This window comes from Neodiprion lecontei, chromosome 3 (genome assembly GCF_021901455.1).
Source record: "Neodiprion lecontei isolate iyNeoLeco1 chromosome 3, iyNeoLeco1.1, whole genome shotgun sequence".
Taxonomy (NCBI): Eukaryota; Metazoa; Arthropoda; class Insecta; order Hymenoptera; family Diprionidae; genus Neodiprion; species Neodiprion lecontei.
Genome location: NC_060262.1, coordinates 17,367,168 through 17,388,087, shown reverse-complemented (window position 1 = coordinate 17,388,087; position 20,920 = coordinate 17,367,168). Strand labels below are relative to the sequence as shown.

At 37.1% G+C, this 20,920-nt stretch overlaps 1 protein-coding gene across 5 annotated transcripts in view; it reads left to right on the top strand.

The window, feature by feature from the left end:
- LOC107219511 overlaps positions 1 to 20,920 on the top strand; it is a 251,610-nt gene that overhangs the window by 194,339 nt on the left and 36,351 nt on the right. For 2 of the 5 annotated variants that reach the window (XM_046733520.1, XM_046733521.1), the window contains 2 exons: positions 17,058 to 17,198; positions 17,465 to 17,543. In XM_046733520.1, the coding sequence (XP_046589476.1) occupies positions 17,058 to 17,198; positions 17,465 to 17,543 (220 nt within the window). Of the gene's footprint in view, positions 1 to 1,659; positions 2,213 to 12,481; positions 13,776 to 17,057; positions 17,199 to 17,464; positions 17,544 to 20,920 lie in introns of those variants that run through there. The other 3 variants (XR_006903178.1, XM_046733519.1, XM_046733522.1) reach the window with 3 other exon arrangements.

Below are 20,920 nucleotides of genomic sequence, written 5' to 3'. Positions count from 1 at the left end.
AATAAGGCCCCGGCAAAAGTTAATTACGATTCACATTCACAGGCCCAGTATACTCGATCAATTCACCTGAAAGCGGTGCTTGTATACTAGAGTAAATCACCACGATTCCAATTTTCCCGTTTACTCTAATTTATCGAAGCAAAGAAATAGAATATCCTTTTAGCGTTCAATAATTCAAATGTGTAGTATACAACACATTGATCAGAATCTGCCAACAGTTATTTTCTGCCTACCTTAATCCACAGAGCAACCAGGTTTTGTCAATTTTGATGAATTTATACAGCATGCGCTATTCCGTTAGTTGTAAATTTTTAAATACCGCAAACGAAACTTATTTTACTGCTCCGTTTATGCGATATTCGAAAGTGGCTTCAAGGCTACAGTCAATTGAAAAACAAGATGTGGATTAAATAAAACATTTTTTACCTGGACGGAAGTTCTGTGCAGTGATTTATTTTGACTCGTCCGTACAAAATCATCTTCCAATTTTGTCGCTAATATAAATATGTGGCCTAATTCCCATCCCAGCTAAGTTAGATGTGTAAAATTTTTGAAGGATTAATTTTTATCACTCTAATTACACCTTTAAATATCCCTGGTTTTCTTCCAACTCAGATTCCCACGAGAATCTTGCTTAAACTGCGGTTTATTACTCGTAAGAATCGCATAATAAATAGCAACGTTTAACGCGAATTAAAGTAGGTACATTAGACGCTCCGAAGTACCTACAAATTCTACTTTCATCAGGACATTTTGACAAACCTTTACAATTTTTCAGATGTCTCTTAATATTTTTCGATCAACGTTAGTTTTTTGCAAGCCTTACGTCATAAAACCGTGAGTTATTTATCATTACATACTGAAACCGGTTTGTGAAAGAGAATAAAAATCGTTTCTTACGAAAAATAAAAAACTTCCTCAGAAAAATTATTGCTGATTTTTTTTAAATTTACCGTAATTTAATAACATTTGTCATTTGATTGATTTCTTGTCGACACATTATCCTACTCTGTAACAGTAACGAGCAGGATGTGGGTACTGCTATTTATATATAAACCGCAGTATTCCTTAACCATAATCGGAGTTCAGATAACCATTGTAGGTAAGTGATTATAAAACTTTTTTCAGCTTGTCTCTGGAAACCCTTATTATGAACAAAAGAAGCCCAAAAACACTATCAGCGTATCAAAAGCATTACAGTTTGAAGTATTTCGAATTTTCGTTTCTCAAATTTCATTCGTGTTCACCATTGTTGGCGCAAACAGCACTACTGAATATTTTTCCACAGTTTTCCCAACTTCTGACAGAGACGGTACAACGGTACGGCTCGTTGGAAATGCACCGCCGAATCTTCTTCCGGTTAGGTGGGTAAAAACGAGAGCCGAGTTGGCACGTGACGGTGGCACACGGCATTCCGTGAAAATGTAATTCTTGAAGCGAGAAGCTTGTTCGGCGTTGAGCAACGGGGACGAGCCATCCGCGGGTAGAGGGAGATGATGATATGGTAATCGGTCACAATGACTCTCGGAGTGACGTCGCACAGGGTATGGAACGGGGTCCCCGGGTCTCCTCCGTTTGGGTAGGGATAGGAAACGGGCAGCTGTTCGGCCCATGTGCTAACCCAAGGCACACAATCCCGCGTCGCCCGAGTCGGACGCCGTTGATAGTTGGCTGCTAGAGTTGGCGCACGCGGAGCGTCAAACAAGTTCGGTCCGGTCATTGCGATCCGAAAGTGCCGGCGGCGTTGCGTGTCAGACGCGTTGATACAACGGAAAAATTGCGCGTTGTACGCGGAGAAATTTCCTATCGCTCGGCTTGCGCTTTCGAGAGCCAATCGGAAGGCACGACAGCAGCGAGCGCATCGGGAAAGCTGTGGAATTTGGTATGTCGCGCGGCTAACGTTTTTTCACGGCTACGTCATGCCTACGCTTGGATTCGACCGAACAGCCGGGCTGCTCTGTAACGGCTTTTGCTTTAGGGAGATAAGGACGCTATGATATGGATGTCGGATCCTGTCACGCATCGAACCTTCGAATCGGCGGCGCTGCTGCGCTTTGACGTGTGAACGAAGTGACGAACCGAAACAAAAACAATGCGAGTGCGAACAGGTGCGAAGGTGTTGTGACTTGTGGGTGTTATTTCATCGTTCGAGCGAATAAATTATCAGGCTCTTGTACACCGAACAGAGCGAGTAATGAGGGAAGGATATGAGGTAAATAAGAAACGGCGAATTTCGAGTCTAACCAAATGTGGTGAAATAGGTAATTTGGGAGAGGATTCTTCTCGTTCTCTTTTTCTTCCCCATCCCGCTGCTAACCTCGCGGGGTTTCACCGGGCTCGGAATAAAGAGAGGAAAACAGGTCCTCGCATCATGTGAATCAAATGCGACTGACTAATTTCGAAATTTCTTTTTACCTAAGAAGGGAGGGAAACAATCGCGTAATTTTATTTACGTGCCTTTATCAACGGATGAGAATGTATTACGAACAATCAATGCCGGTAGAAAAGTGATTTTGCCCCGACAGAGCTCTGAATTACATGGTACAAGTTCTCATAAGATCCTACTTGCAAGAGCAGTGATCAAAGATTTTTCACGTTGAGGTTAGTAACGTTATCGTAACGATTCATTTCGGGGAAACGCCGTTAAATCTCGATTTTTAAATTATTTAACATTCAGTCAACCGTAACAAAACAAAATATTTCGAAATCTTGGAGCCTTCAAAGTCATTGTAAACATAAGAAAATAGTCGTTTTTTTCTAATGTCTTGTCACGATAACATTACCAACTTCAAATATTTTTTTTCTGCGCAGTCTAGAAATATGGATAACCATCCGAACGAAAGAACAATAACAAAAATTCACAAGGTCTAGTATTCTAGAACAAAAGTATAGTTTTTAAAACCTTAAGATTGGTGTTTCAGGCAATATTAAGCTACTTGAATACCTGTTTCAGACGAGGCTGAAGTTAGTAACGTTAACGTAACAAAACATCAAGGAAAATATCGTTGCTGTGCAATATTTGAATGACTATCAAGGAGTTGGCTTTTAAAAATATGAGCATGTTTTGTTTGTTATGGTTTATCAAATTTCAGACGATCCTAAAAGTGTAAAGTAACGATTTTTTCTAAATCTGCATTGTTACTGTAACGTTACTAACCTTACCCTCATTGTTTTAAGGAGATGGAAAAATTCCACAAGAATACTGAAATCTTGTGGATCGGTTTACAGAAGGTATCAATAAAAATATAACAAGAGCGATACGATACGATAAATGTACGTAACCACAAGCCTTGGCAGTAAGTCAAAGGAAACCTAATGTTTACTATAACCGCAGCTATCTGCACTAATGGACGTTACGACCTGCGTCATTACATTCGTTCGGAAATCACAGAGGGAAATTCCATTTTGTTATATGCATGGTTGCAAAGAAAAGCATGCTGAAGTTCCCATAACGATTCGTGTTGAGAGAAAACTGTTATTTTGCGACTTTAGAATTGTCTGAAATTTAACAATCCGTAATAAGATAAGACACACTCGTATTTCGAAATCTAAATTGCTTTCAAGGTGTTGGAAACTTGAAAATAGTGAAATTCTTACCAATATTTTGTTACGATAACGTTAACAATTTCAACCTCGTCAAAGACATTGTACTGAAATAAGTATCAATGTAGATACGCTTAAGTCGAGGTTCAAGTACTGTTCTAGCAACAAAAAAAATGGGGCTCGAGTAACTATTTAATGTGAGATTAGGTATATAGTCATCAGTGCTACATGTTTCGGTTATTGCAATATTTATAAAAAGCAAATGTAGTTAAAGTGACCATAATCAAAACGAACAGCAATACATAGTATCTCATGGTTACAGCTACAAGACTCACAAACATTTTTCGGTAATAGTTAAAATTAAAATAGTCGAAGACTGTACAGTAACTACAGCTAAAAAATTATCGGTCGGCTCACTACTTAAAATAATCGGTTCTACGAAAGGACAAAAAAAAAATTGTGCACTTTTGTTACGTAAACCATCGCGTACACCATAAAAGCCATGTCTTGTTCTATTAAAGATATCTACTTTGCCTCCTTGATGTACAATCTACTATCAGTTGTGAAGCTAATTGAACACTGTATGTGTCGATTTTTAAGTGATGAATATTGTAAAATATGCTTTTATTGATTGTTAACTAAAAATGTTATTTCTAACGGGTTTGGTATTTTTCATTCTTTTCATGAATTGAATAATTCGTTGGCGAGATGTAAATTCCCAAAATTCAATGCTTCGGTATAGGACCCTTATTCGAGACAATGTATTGCAAGAAATTTCCACCTGAATCGAGCTGGGTGATAAAGTAACCAAAGGTTAGTAGAACCTTTGAATTTTCCCCCACGTTTGTTGGTAACATAATTTATCGCAGCGCACTCTCGAGATAGAAAAGCAAACAAGTTTCCATTGTTTGTTATCATTATAATCAATGCTGCCACTCTTACTAGTCAATTTCCTTTTCAACATCTACTTTTGTTGCTATGGCAAAGGAATGTCATTAGTTCTCAAATAAAAAAGTGGCGGGGGAAACTTTTGTCACTCCGCTGCGCGCAGGTATCAGGTGTACAAGAGACATCGCGGCATTTCGCAGTTTTCGGCACGCTTCTTTGGAGTCGCTCCATTGTCGTTCCAAAATGTCGAACAATGTGGCGAAGCGGTGACGGCGAATTTGCACAACTAGAACAGGTTACGAGTCTGAAAAGCAGGAGGAAATGAAACGCCAGTAGACGTTTCCGGCTTTGGTTAACTCCGTGACATACAAATCAAGTTCCCTGACTATATCGACATTTTTTCCCTCGATCTCGTTACGCCCCGAGTCGTCCGCAATCAACGGGAATTCGATTACTCGGCTTTCGGATACGTTCGTCAACAATGCCTCCGACCTACTAAGCGCCGTTCCAACCGTGTGATTCCGAAATTTAATTAACCAGATTCCAGCTGCATGCTCGTATCTTCGCTCGACGCCCAACATGTGTAACTGTAATAATACGTATAATATGTGCTGTTGCAGATATCATTGTCATTGTTCGTCATATTCTGCATCTTATTGTTAGCGAAAGGCTGGAACCAGTCTCACGGTTCGACAGTTGAAAAGGAGAATTAAAAGAGGCTGAAACTGCAATTTTCTTTTCAATTTCTCAGTCAAAATCCAACGATTAATCATTTTTTTTATCTTTTTTCCCCCATAGATACGTTGTAAATGCATCATCAAGAACCAAGATTCTCGAAGTTTTACGTCTTAACAAAAATCAGGGAATTGTAAATGTAAAATAATAAAATTAATATTTTGCAACGTTGACTACATACTTGAGAAGAGACTTCCGTGAAATGTTGGTGAAAAATCGATATTTCAATGCGATTAAAAAAAGTTCAAAGAAACCTTCTACTACTTTTTAGGTTGACATTATATCTTTTGAAAAAAAATCTTCACCTTCGTACGACAAACATGTATGCGCAAGAAACCTTTTGAAGATGATTCCGCCCACCGGTGTCAAAACTTCCTTGCGTATACACTTGCGTTGCAGGAGGTTAAAAGTTTTTCAATGCCTATGACATCCCCTTAAAAACCCCCCTAAAAACCATTTTACATTTGTGACATGGGTTTCTTTTATTAGCTAATTGAAAGTAATTTCGGAAAAATGTTTGGAAAATATGAGTGTTGCTTCAATATATAGTCTACTGAATTTTAGACAATTTTAAACTTAGCAAAGGGTGGGCTAGAAAAATACGAAAGACCAAAAATTCAACGGGACGAAGTCCAAAATTAAATTGCTGATAGTTAAAAACATGGAAAGACCATAAATACGAAAAGTTGTCTAGTAGAAAAACAACCATTGAGAACGCAAATTCTATAAATAAATTTATAGGGACATTTTTTTTTTTGTTAATGCACAAGATTACGAAGGGCAAAATAGTCAATTGCGAAAATACCGAACAATCAATAAGTCGACTTTTCAAATGTCAGACTCGTGCCTTTCTCGAAAATTCCCGAACCCGAATTTATCAATAACGACTGACCAAAAACACGAAAGGTCAAAATCTTGAAACCCACGAAGAAAGAATGGACAAAATACCGAAAGGTCGCAAGACGTCTGAAACACATTTATGATTTCCAACGTCACCATTTGCAGCTAATCGATGCCGTTATGCTTGTGAAGTGAGGCGAGGACGCGTTCGTGAATGTGGAACACCATTCAAAGTAATAATGTCCTGAATGAATTGAACGTACGGAAAAAGAGATATACTGTTTGAATACGTTGGCACAAAAAAAAAAAAAAAAAAATGGTCTGTACATTTGACCAGACCCATCTAGAATTACGTATTTCTATGCGCTGAATCCAAATCCGAGGTCCGTTTGGCCCGTACATCCTCAAAATTTGAGTAAATTTCGAAAAAATAGCAAAAAGTCGTAAAAAAATAGCCACGAAATAGCAGAAAATATCAAGTAATAGTATTGTTCTCACTCACAGCTATAAACTAAACATGATTACTTCCAAGTTAAACTATAACATTTATAGATTGTAATTAAAATGTCAAAAAAAAAAGAGCTTCATTGATAGTACATTCTTCGCTTGCGTCGAACTCTTTTTTCTTCGAATGATCTATGCAGTGGGTTGCTCGATCTTTCGTGTTATATTTTTCCTCGTTATTTCTCTCTTCAGGGTCCAGCAAAAATTGGCCATCATGTTGACGTTCCACCTTCCTTGATACCAATTCTCCATTTCACGTATTTCTTCGTGAAATCGTTCTCTTTGTTGTTCACTGAGGAAAGTAGTCGAGATGAGAGTGAAGGAAGCGCAACTGAGGATCTCATCCAAAACTATCTTCAAATTCACACAAATTCCGAGCTTATTTGAAGAGAAAAATTTCATCGAAAAAATGGACGATAGGGAGAAAGCCGCTTGGCAAAGTTTTATAAATGTTTCTCAGAATTTTTTGGGGAATAAAAAAAGTGAGAATTACCAGAATTTGATGTGAGAGTTATTGAAAAATTGTTTAAATTTGGGTTGCTAGATGAATCTTAAATTGCACTTCCTTCACTCTCATCTCGACTACTTTCCTCAAAACCTTGGAGACTACAGTGAAGAACAAGGAGAACGATTTCATCAAGACATAGGTGAAATGCAGAATCAGTATGAAGGAAGGTGAAACGTCAACATGAAGGCCGAATTTTGCTGGACCCTAAAGAGAGAAATAACGAGAATAAATATAACACGTTAAGAGGAACCCACTGCATAGATCTTCCGAAGAAAAAAAGAGTTCGATATAAGCGAAGAATAGTGTAAAATCAATGAAAGTCGTTTTCTTTCAAATTTTAATTACAATCTACGAATGTCATAGTTTAATTTGGAAGTAATCATGTTTAGTTTATTGCTGTGCGTGAGAACAATACTATTTTTTGATATTATCTGCTATTTCATGGCTATTGTTTACGATTTTTTGCTATTTTTAGCGTTTTTTCGAAATTACTCAAATTTGGAAGATGTACGGATCCAACCAACTTCGGATTCGGTCTCAGTGCATCAAAATACATAAGAAATATACTTGATCTGGTTAAAGAAAATTTTTTCCATTCTCATAACTGCAATTTTTTATGATTTTTAACGATATTCAGCGCTTTTCTGCAATTTACTCAAAATTTTGAGGGTGTACGGGCCAAACGGACCTCAGATTTGGATTCAGCGCATCGAAATACATAATTCTAGATGGGTCTGTCCAAATGTACAAACCAGTTTTTTATTTTTGTGTGCCAGTGACATTATTAAAAATATATTACTGATTCCTTTGCGTTATTTTTACTTTGACGACACGAACGATTGTCTAATACAATGACATAATCTTGATAAAACTACACTTCTCGCAAAAATTAAGGGAACAAAAAAATTTTCGAAATTTTTTGGTGATTTTCAACAGGCTGTATTTCAGTGAAAAATGGTCGTTTTTACGGTGACTATAATCACGATTTTTACGGTGACTATAGTCACGGTTTTTATCGGTGACTATAGTCACCGCTCGGACAGAGCGAGCGTCGGGCGTTGGGTGACTATAGTCACCGATCGGGCCGAAAGGGTTAAAGAAAAAAAACCTTGTTCCCTTAATTTTTTCAAAATTTCAATCAATCGGTCCAGGAAAACCGCTGAACCGATCGATCTACCGATTTAGGGAGACCTTTGGGGTACATTAGGCTGTAAAATTTTCTTCTAACCTAAGCTTTCCCCCCAATATTGACGAAGATACAGTCGATTATCCAAAAAAAGGCAAAATGGCATTTTATTGCTCTTTTTTCACGTTAACGCTACAGGTGGAAAAAAATTTTTTTTTGACATCAACCATGACAGATTATTGTAGGAAATTTTCTGCAGAAAAAGAAACTGCCCTTCGGCTCGCTAGGCGACCAGTAGTTCTAGAGATATCGGCAGTTGAGTGAAAAAGGATCCTTTGGCATTCTAAATTCGATATCTCGAAGACAAATGGTCGTATCGAGGTTTAAAAAAAAGCATCTTGAAGCTGAATAAACAGGCTATGCGACCTATGCATTGGTTTAGCTCGGAAAAATTTTTCCATGCCCGTAGAGCGACAAAAAAAATGTAAAAAATTTTGAAAATTTTTTCTTCGTGCTTTATCCAAGGATTGCATGGCTAACAGTGCTTCGAAAAATTTTTAACCGAAAAATTCAAAAACTAGAGTCTTCAAGCTTTAAAAGCTTTGTTTTTTTATTTCTTGTACGACCATTTTTCACTGAAATACAGCCTGTTGAAAATCACCAAAAAATTTCGAAAATTTTTTTGTTCCCTTAATTTTTGCGAGAAGTGTAGTATCGAGTTGATGAATTTCACGAATTCCGTCTTTTCGTTTTCTTTCGGGATTCTGGTCCTGCATTTTGCGGATCGAGGTTTTGCTCCTTCTTAACGTTGATTTTCGGTGAATACTTTTGTTCGTTTTTTGGTTGTTCGCAGCATCTGCCGATCCCAATTTTTGATTTCGGAACTTTCATTTTTTTATATCTTCACGTTTTGTACTTTGCTAATTCGGAATGCCAACTGTTCGGAATATACTTTTTCGTATAAAATAGCGTTCGGTCGAATAAACTTCCGTGAAAACAGTTATTATGCTGGGTGATTTATCGAAAATCCCAATTTCAGTACACTGATTATTCGATATTTCAAAATTCGTTTCCCGAAAATTTCGGGTCTTCGACTAGTTGACTTTTTGGTCTTTCGAGATTTTGACCCCCACCCGTTCAGAAATAAGAATATTTCCTAAACGAAGATCGTTATAATATACTAACGTTACAAACTTGAAATTCATACGATTTGGTCTTTTGAGAGTTCTGGTTTCCGCTACGTTGGCAAACAAATATAGACTTTCTTTATCACGAGTGGTTTGTCTTCCGACCATGAATGCTTCCGTTTATAAATTTATCTCAGGAACAGGATCATATTTGTCGTATTCATATACGAGAAAATAAATCAACGTTCTGACTTGCCATAGCTTTATCGTTTATACGAGCGTCTTTACGGCGCATACAGGGAAATGTGTGTATAATAACAACAACGATAACAACCGTTCTCGCACCATGTTGATTCAAGCATTTCCCACAGAAAATCCTTAAAAAAAAAAACATTTCAACATTGTATTAAGTAATTCGATTTCTCTAATAATGCTTATGCTTGTCCCAGATAGTTTGATACACGTGTTTCGCGTGATTTCTTTTGTTTTCATTATCTGCCTGTTATTTCTCACTTAATTCTCCCACATCAAATTTTGACCAGGAATTTTGGGTTCTTATACGCTCAGAGAAAAGGCTTTGTTTAGAACATGTTTTTTTTTTTTATATTTAATCTGAAAAATAATTATTGCGAGTGTAATAATTCTTCAGTTGAATCAGACAAAACTGAAGAAAACTGACAATAGAAGAAGAGAAAACTACAGTAAGAAACCATTTTTCTACACGTATGCAACTGTGTGTCATAGTCAGTCACTTATTTCCTACACGCTTATTCACAGTCACGCATTTAAATACGATTCATTGAATTTCGTAAATGGCGGTATTGCGGATATGTATTGTTTGAAAAATTCCAACTTATCCTAATGATGATTCACATTATACTTTACCGGTACTTGATAATCGGTAGCAAGGATCAGCTCGTGAATACATGTGTATAATATATAATAATGATAATAAATGTAACACGCTTAGATGAAACCGCAGAAAAGCATAATACGATTAATAGAGGAAAACGAAAACGAAGATAGACAGAGAAGGGTGAAAATAATTGTCTTTAAATCATCAAAATTAACAAATGAAATAATAAGTCAGGATTGCGCTTTAGATAAACAGCAGGGAGGAAAATTACCTATCCTTACTCGAGGTGTTAAAATGAAAAAGGAAATTGAGTGTCAAATAAATAATATAGTATAGAGCCTTTTTACTACTTTCGACCCGCCCTGCGATGCCACAAATACGAACGTTCGCAGACTCGTCTGAAGTCGGCTATAATTTTCGCGTACACCACCAGGCGAAAAGATGATAAAGTAATCAACTTCCTCTTGTAAAGGCTGAGCTTATACGTCTCGCGTCTCGTTTCATTCGCGTTTATTTGAAAAATGGTGTACATGAGAACTCGGTAAAACTTCATGCAGTAGAACAAATGCATTATAGCTATAATAACCGTGCTTTATATAAAGTTAATTTTTATTTTCGTCGTATTTGAAAAAGATTTTAAACGAAATTGTCGCTTGAATAATAACGAATTTCAAAATGTAGGAATAACTAAATCTGAACCCGTTTTGTATTGAATCATCAACTATTTCCGAGGTCATAGGTCAGTTGTCCCATTTTAAAAAACGTATAATTTTGGATTATATAATGAAAAATTATCTGGGCTTTTTGCTCGTCCATATGCGATGTAAATTTTTTTAAATTTAATTCCGTTACAACGAATCTTATGAAGATCTGTTTTAGCGTAGAACGTTCGTTTCGATTCGTAATCCGTTAAAATCGGTAAAATCATGCACCTATAATCTACCTAAACAACTGCCTTTCGACTCTCCATCAGAAAGATAATCCATGCAATTTACATGATGATATCACCTCAAATATCCGATCTTCTGATGTTTGAGACTTTGAAGTTGACACGTTTTATTGTCGGATGCATATACGTTGTAATTTGACGGTTGCTGAGCGATAGAATAATATTCGTTACATATATGCTCGCGCGATAGCTAGTTAAGTTTCAGCGGTATATTCTCAATGATTGTGAAATAAGCTCCAAACACTCGTTTATTATTTACTTAGAGCAAACCTCTTCGGGCTTAAGTAATTCTAGTGTACATAATTGGCTGTTAAGCAGGGAAGAGCCTGTAAGGGTCCTCCTCCGCGGACACTTGGTCAATTTATTTGTCCAATAAGTTTTATTGCTGGCGTCCGTTGGCCGCCGTCATCGCGTACGACGGGACCGCGCAGCTGTTAAGGATCTCTCCAGCCAGAGCCAGTTACTTGAGCACCCTTTTGTTACGGTTGTCGCATTTGTCTTTCGTATCTAGATTTTATTTTCGACCTCTATTCGTCGGAAATATAGAAGTAACTCTACGAAATTTACGCAGATTGAAATACACGGAACACGAAAAGCGAGCGAATATTTTGTGACGTATATCCCCTCTAATATTACAAATGCGAAAGTGTGTTTGTTGGTTTGTCCTTCTTTCGTGGTTTATGGACCGAAGAGTGATGAAGATAGGCTATGTAAGTTATGGAAATTGGGTTCCGTTAGTTGAAAAAATGATAATATGATAAATATGTTGACTTTTGACACGGAGTGTACACTGTGCGGTTGGAAGTTCTGACTGTCACTGCGAGATGGCGGGTGTAGCCTCGCCTACCTTACCATCCTAGCCAAACAACCAGATGGTGCCAATGATGCCTACGCGCCCATTTTACCATCTTAGCCGTCTCAGCGTATATCTGCCAGATGGCACTGTCGGCGAGGCAGCGCTATCTTAGTAATACATTCACCAGATGGCTTCCGTCTCTCGCGGTTGAATTGTATTCTTTCGAGTATATACTTTGCGATAGAGTTACGAAGATGTTCGATGACATCAAATTTGAAATCTGAGTACTCACTTGGCGATTAACGTTGTAACACAGCTGCGTTCTTAGCGCGTGTATGAATATAAAATTTGGTTCTCACCATTCGTACTTTTGGAACACATATTTCATGCTGCTTTTCCGCACCTAGCACAGTAATGTGCGAACTTCCGAGTCCCCTCAAAGCGAGTGGCGATCGGAGCTAGTTCATGAAACACACAAGGGCGTCCACCCTAGTATCTTGATATATGAAAGAAGCAGTCATATTTGATTCACATTGGAAACAATTCGAGGAGTCCTGTAATGAGAAGAACTCCGAATGCTATTATTAGTTAAAAAATTAAAAATTTCAGCTTTACCCGTGGAGGCAGAGAACATGAAGAGGAATCACTTGACGCATGCAAATTATTAGCAAACGGACGAGAATGGCCGATGAAATGTCAAATGTTCGTTTGTAACGGCTTGCGATGAAATTTCGCAAGACCGTCTCAACTAGCCCCAAAATGGAGCTGTTGAGCCGAAGATTATCGAGTAATCCGATATCTTCGTTAAAGAGATCGCGATCCGTCAGAGCGTCGTTGAAATTGGTATCGAAGATTCGTAGCCACGCGAATTCCATGATCGTTGTTCAGCCTTCGAGTTCATTACACCCCACAGTCTCGCAGCAAAATCCTGAGGAAATGTTTCGTCCGGCAAGTGCATCTCCTCTGGGAATTGCTTCGAAGGCTGTTAAGGAACCGTTGAAAAGGTTTACCGACCCAAAGACAAAACGTTCGAGGTGCCGAGTGACCGAGGAAATGCCCCGAAAGGGTTCTGACGAGAAAACTTTTCGCTTCGCAACTAAAAAAGTGAACGATGAAGCAAAGGAGGAAAAAATTGATCTACATACATCGCAAAACGATTCGCCCGAAGAAGAGGGCGAAAGCAGCGACGGGACTTTGACGAACAATTCGACCTTCACAATGAAGGTCGAAAAGTTTTCGTTCGCGGACCGAATCCGTGGCCGACGTAAGAAGAACCTGCCGGAAATGAAAGGTCTCGAGGTGAAAAGGTCATCCTCGAACGTTCAGAACTGTGGCGCCGGTACCAAAGATCAGACAAAGTCGCCGAGAAGCCCGGGGAACTTTTTTATTCGCCGGGACAAAATCCAGGGGCAGGCGAAAACGATCGGAGACTCGACAAATGGCGACGGTCCTGAACTGCGGATAGTTTTGGGCGAATTCAACTCCTACGAAAATCCGATGTTCAGTTTGGACAGCTCCACAAACTCGGACGCCTGCAGTTGCACCCTGGCGAACAACGGCGAGTCGGATTCTCCGGTTTCCCGGAAAGATGTGGGGAGTTTTGGTAGCGGATTTCGGGACGTTAGCGACGGCAGTTCGAGGGAAATCCGGCCGAGTGACGCTGGTGAAATAATGTCGAGTATTGGGATTTCGGCGAATCTGTTGAAACCCCCCAAGCCAAAGACCATGGATAATATTACGAACTTTCTCACAAGCAAGAAGAGCGCTACTCTACGTCCTAATAAACCAAAGTGCAAAATTATGTCGAAAGAGTCTAGGGACGATGAAATGAGCCCGCAGTCCGTCCAGTCGTTGCAGAGTAATAACTGGCGCCGAAGGATGAGCACTTCTTCGTCAGGTTCGAGTACGTTACATGATTTTGACACTGCCTACGTTGCTTAATTGTCCATCCTTTAGTACCTTGCCTGCTGTACATGGTGCGTTGGAGAAACGACTGTGTTTTTGAATATATTCATCGATTTCGGTTGCGAGATTCTCTAAATATTTGACACCCTTTCAGGCATTGCAAAGAAGGTTTTATGTAAGATCAGAAAAGTATTAAAACGTTCTATTATTCAACTTCCAAAGTTGCAGAACAAAACTTTTCAGACTTGTAGGGTTCAAAATGAAGAAGAACCACGGTTTGAAGCAAAAGTTAAGAAGAGAGAATCAACCGCTTAAAAATTTTATAGTAATGTTTATTACTTGCACCAATAATGATGCGCACAGATTAAACAATGTCCTTTATACTATATGATAAAAATGGATCTAAGCAAAGTCGAATAACACAAGCTAATTGTAGATGATGTTTCAAACGGTTTTCCCTCTCTTCCTCACTTTTCATTCGGCTTGTACGTCTAATTCATCCGTTAAAGTACACATCAGCGAAACCCCAAACTTTTGAGATTGACATAAAATTTTAGAAACAAGTTCTTTTTGGTGCGCGTTTGAATTGATCGTATTCAACCAATTTATAGAAAAGGGCTCAAATAACGTTAAAATGGATATTACCAAAAGAGATACTCTTCACGTCACACTATTTCTTGTATAATTTCTAAATAATTCGACAGCTGTCCCGGTAGTGTAGAGAACAAAACTTAGAGAAAGAGAGAGACATTCAAAATAAAGTAGCAACATATACATATAATGTACTTCCGTAAGTTTTATTTATATGTGAAGTTTTGTTGTATTCGATTCATGCAGAATTGAATCCTATTCGTATTGAACAACTTCTCCAATAAATTTCGAGGCACAAGTGGTACATTTTCCGTTAACTCAACTGCCATTTTTTTCCGTCAAGTTTCTTCAAACTTTGCCAGTTTGAAGCACAAGCTTAAAAAGAACTTTGCACACCATTTCAGACATACTAATCTAAGATTGAATCCAAATGCATTTGTTTTATAATTCAAGATTCCAGTCAACATGGGTCAGTTAGGTTAGCAATGCGTTAGGTTACGTATCAAAATCACAAACTTTCGACTCCAATAACGAAGATGCAACTCGCGAAACTGGATGAAAATCTTTCCGAGTGGAATATCATTTTTTGAGCTCACAATCAATCTATAGATCAAGTTATTACAATTTTTTGTATTCCGCGACTCACCCCCAACTGATGTACGGTAATTTTCTTCTCATCGAATCCAATTGCATACCTCGCAGAATTAATGCAGTCATTAAAAACCTCTCGATACATTTCGTGGAATTGTTGTCTTATCGAAGGTAAATTAATGGGCAATTTTCGTTTATAAACGGTCGCTGCGATTCGTCACGAAAAACCCTGTTTTCTCTGATCATAGCCTGAGAGGCCATCGCTATAACGTTGAAATGCACCAACTACTCCCTGTGTTCCATTAGGGTCACCGAATGAAATTGTATTCTCGCCTCTAATCAACGAGAGGACCGTTGGACCAATGACTTATCGAATTAATGTGGCCCGAACTCCAAGTTGCATCGAAGTTCTGCATTTGTGCTAGAAAAGTGGATCTATTCTGCTTGGTCTTCTAACCGCGCAATCATTGTTTTTTCCTTGAGGATGTTGGTTGGCCAAAAAACGATACTTATTAATAATTCTCTCACGAGATACTAAGCTGCAACAATATAGAAAATATTGAAATTATGACTTGGATACCGATGCTTTATTTCATAGCTTTGCAAAATCGTTAAGAGTCTAGCAGATTCGTTCTGACTAATTTCTGCAGATTCCCCGAAACACTTTTTGTCATCATATTGACATTATTAGACATAATTTTAAAACATTGTAATAATAACTATGATGAATGAATTGAGCATATTGAATTGACTATAATTTTTTAAATATCTCAATCGCTTCGTCAAAACTAGTCTTCTGAATAAAATGAGACATTCGCGGAGTGAAATCGTGTGAATTTTTTAGATTTTTTACGACAATTCGACAAATACTCAACGTACGATTATCTCGTCATAAAATGAATGAAAAGAGTTGATTCTTAGCCAATCAACATTGTTCACAATCAAGTTTTTTAGTATGCTGGCTTATTGTCAGCATAAAGCCACACTTCTCGCATTGCATCCTTGCGGCTGTTTTGTTTTTCTTATTTTCTATTCCATATAATATATAGGGCGTACCATGCTAAATTGCCTAGCCTGTGATTTTAATTACTTAACATTTCTCTATTTCATTATTTTTTATTATAACACTTCTCTTGACGAGATCATATAGAAATTTCTAAAAACTTCCTTTCGTCAGAAAAAGTTTTAAATTATCTCAAAAACTCCATTTTCAATTTCTGAAAAGTTTCGTACAGGTTTTATTGTAAAACACGACCATTTGAAATCTGAAACTAGAGCCAGATTTCGGTCGCTGCCATTTTTTCAGAGGAACTTGAATATTTTATTTTTATAATTTCTTAACATAGCCTGACTAACAAAAATATAGGTGTAATGTATGCCGTATGTGTATATTTCTATCCTAAATATTTCTACAAAGTTTCAAAATCCTCGGTCGTTACCACAACCGGTCGACAAAAGTGTTTATCAATAAATTAATAATAAACAATGATTAACGATCGCGGACCGTCGCGAATCAAATTCGATCGAGGTTTGTGTTCGATCTAAAGTATTAGAAAGATTTCATAACTTTTAAAGGTACATAGAAAAAATGAATAGAATTAGTTATTTTTCTTGAATTGCATTTTTGACATGTGAACGAACATAAAAGCTCATTTTAATATCTCTGAATAGATATTATTCGGCTCTTATTATAATGAGCTTTTACATTCATTCTTATGTCAAAAATGCAATCCAAGAAAAATGACTTTTTTTTTTTTTTGATTTTTCCTATTTATCTTTTTAAGTCACGAAATTTCCGTATTCTAATAGGTATAAAAACTTTTATTATTTTTTACACGATTTTTCTGAATTTTTTCAAATTTTAGAAAATGGAGTTTTTCTTCAAGTTTTTTAATTAAACTTCAGATACGTTAGGTAGATAAATTCTGAAAAAAATTGCGATTGCGTTTTTCGTCCTGTGCTTTCATACAAAAAATTTTGAAGCCAATCTGGAACATCGACGTAGAATCTTGATCTCGATGTCATGGAATGCCCCATATACATATATATTTTTATTCTTAGTTCTATTTTACTTTATTTTCTCCGCTTATTTGCATAGTGTTGGCCTCGCGACAAGGGATGGAGTTCCTGGAGGGGTTTGGAAAAAAGAAACATCAACAGCAACAACAAATTCATCTCGTGTCCGCGACTCATCTGAACCCTCTCACGGCACAACCTAGTCTCAACATACATTTACATGGTATCTATTATTATTTTATGATTTCATTTTACCATATAATTTGCATTTGATTTAGCTTTGTCTTTCGCAAAGTATATTGTATTCTTAATTCTCTCCACATCTACCACTTCCGTTTCCTTTCCATTCGCCATAAATTCAATTAATTTATAAACCTAACATACTTCTGTGAAAAGCCACGATAAATGACACGGAATATGAAAATTATAGAAAATTATCAACGACCTAATTAAACCAAACTTTCAACTTTCCTCTTCTTTGCTTTACAGCTTTGTTCGCTGCGGTTGAGCAGGGGCATTTAGACAAAGCAAGAACGATTCTCGAATCAACTGACGTCGATGTAAACAGGTAAGTGAAATATCAATGGTCATTGGTTTTATCTTAAATCCTACATCACTCTCTAGTGTACGGTAAAAATATCGCTGCTGTCCAGTACGACTTTCACATAGGCATTGAAAACAACGCTGTGTCAGGAATTCTGTCACTGTCAAGAATCTTATGTGAAATAATGGTAAAGGTCAGTCGAAGCAGCGTCAATAGAAAAATAGAGTCAAACCGTTTTAACTGAAGACATTTTGATAAATGGTTTGTTATCCTATACCCTTCATGTGAATTCTGCTACTGAATTTGTGCATTTATAAATCACGAGTTGTTTAAATCAGGGTCATGGCCGTAAAAACCGTATGTACCCTGAAACGTTAGTCCGGGAAATTAATGCATAATAGATGTTTAAAGCTTCTCACACTAGCCATATTATATAACATCTTGATTCAAATAAGTAGCATCGAAATTCAACTTGCTTACCTCGGTAAGCGGACAAAAACGGTGTGATATGTTGGGATCGAAAAGGTACGGCCTGTCTTTCCGAAATTAAGTAAATAACTAGATCTTTATTAGTTCCATTCGACCGCTCATGAATTGATTATGCGCTCAACATGATGGAGTCAAACCATACTGCATTATGATATTACCATTATATGTCTCGATACTTTCGTATTCCAATTCAATTAACAAAAGTTAGGAACCAATGCAAACATATGAGAATATGATGCCAGTTATTTCTTGCAATAATTATAGGGGCAATGACCGCAAATCAAGCCGTGTACTCTGGTCAGGATGCATTTTCTCGATTTCAAGGTAATTCCAAAGAGGTCAATTTTCACACATTTTGCACTGGTATATCCAGACCGACATTACAGACCATTCATCTGACATTTTACATTCTGATTCAGACATAGGCTTTCAAGGTTTCAGACCAGTTCCAACATATCGCTAGTTATGTAAAAGGACTTAGTACAGGAAACAAAAAGAGCCAATCAAGTGTTTTTGAAGGAAGAGGCATTGCTCTCGATATTTCTTCATTGAAGCAGAAATAAAATTGTCCTATTTTCTTTGAAAAGATCGATCTTTATGGCTCACACAACGTATATCTTCCTGAACACCCCCCGAAGTCATCTTAACTTTGAAGCTAAACTACAGAAAACCTTGAGCTGGTTGTGAGGGAAACCATGTTTCTTCTTCCGGGACTTCACTCGTTCTACTCGTTGTATCAGTTTCACCGGTTTCGCCACCGAAACGTTTCGCAGTATTCCTTGAAGACATAATGCGAGAACAGCAAGACATGGCATCACATGGGCTCGAGAATTTCCTTCCTTAGAAAACAGCTCAACTATATATTTTCTTGTTGGATATCCAACATCGTAGGAAGGAAATCTGAGGAGAACACGAGACGATCAATATCCCCAAAGGCGAGTTGAGATACGCCTTGAAAAGAATTGACAATGTCCTTTATTTCCCTGAAATCTGACTCTAAACTTATCTTGACGTTCTTGGGAAACTGTATCTCGAAACTCTCAAAACATTAAGTGTAGTGTGGCGTTTCCGAACTCTCTAGACCCGACTTACGGATTCAACATGAGTTGGCTTGATTTTCAGACAAATGATCTTCGTTCAGCAAATCGATTGACAATCGTCACATTGATTCATGCTAAGCTGATCAGTATGAAAGCATGAATAAGGGGAGCCATTCGTCATAATGGCTACCAAGCAGTCCGTATCGACTTCTATAATAGAGACACTCTAATGTCTAGAAATTACTAGAATGACAAATATTGATTCGGAATCACGAAGAATTTGGGCCACTTAGTGAAATGACCGACGATGATTCCAGAACAAAACGATCTCGTTAATATATGAGGTATTCCATGCCAACTGAGAGGACATTTTCTCTGACCCCCGCCAATTTGCTTCATTATTTTTTATATGATTCTACAACCTAAAAAAAGCGCTCTCCATTTTTTTTAGATTTTTCGTCCCAACCATTCTTTTTTAAAAAATGTTACAAACATAACATATGTTTTGTATACGTACAAAATAAGAAAAATTATTCCTCTAAAAAAATATTTAAAAAATACAAAACATCAATTCTCCACTCCGAACTATGGCTCAAAATTTTTTTTTTGGGACCTAGAAATTATGTTAATTTTTGTAAAAGAATAAAAAATGGCGTCTTTTTTTTAGGACCATGAAAAAGTTTGTAACATTTTTTAAAAAAAGATGATCGGGACGAAAAATCGGAAAAAAATGGTGAGTACTTTTTTTAGGTTGTAGAATCATATAAAAAATGGGTGCGTGTACTTATGTACGCGCGTGTGAAGTTATACTTCTTTGGCATCATTAAAAAATACACAACATGTCAAAATCTTCTGTCACACAATGATAAAGAAAAGAAGTATGTAATAAAAAACAATAAAACAAATAACGGATGTCTTACATTATATTTAAATAATCTATTAAATTTTTGTCACGAACTTTTTATTAAATGTTCTATTAAATTTATTTCTTCATTTTGTAAATATTAAAAAACCAATAATAAATACTCAACATTGATAATTTAATAATATTTAGTATTAATTATATTAAATAATGATATTTTAATTTATATCAATAAATAATACATACGGATAACTAACCTCAATTATATTGGAGCACTCGAAAAAGTATTTCAGCACAATTTTTTCACTAATATTCACAAATAGTAAATAATATTAATCCAAATATTCAATTTAAATCACTACTGAATATATTTTATTGCCACGTATATAATTCGCACTTGTATGAAAATAAAACACGTGTTGTGACTGTAAAAACTAAAACCATGTGGATAAATATTTAGCTTTTTTTCGAGATTTAATGAATTCGGTTGAGTGGGCAACTTCATCCTGTTAATTTTGTGTTACAATTTTGTGTTACAGTGATGCGCGCGCATCCTGAAATTTCACTCTCATCAGTTTTTCATAACGCGCCTAAAGAAGTATAACTTCAAAAATAATGAAGAAAATTGACGGGGGTCAGGGAAAATGTCCTCTCAGTTGGCGTGGAATACCTCATATATATCACAAGGACAGTCGAGAGGATCAAGGATATTGATAATAATCCTGGCGAAGTGAGCGTTGCTACTATATATTTGAAGAGGGCTTTTTCTGTGGGAATGTGAGGTCTCTTCTTCGCGACTTTGTACCATTCTTCAACATCCGTGCTACATCAAGCCCAATAAAATCTTCACGTACTCGAGCAAGAGTCTCGTAGGAGGTGAAATGACCTCTTTTCGCCGAATCCTGGAGTTCCGACAATATTTATTCGACGACTTTACTGCTGGGAACAAGAAGTTGCCGATGGATTTATTTGCCATCTGGAGATTTTCTCACTCACTGTGAGATGTTGCG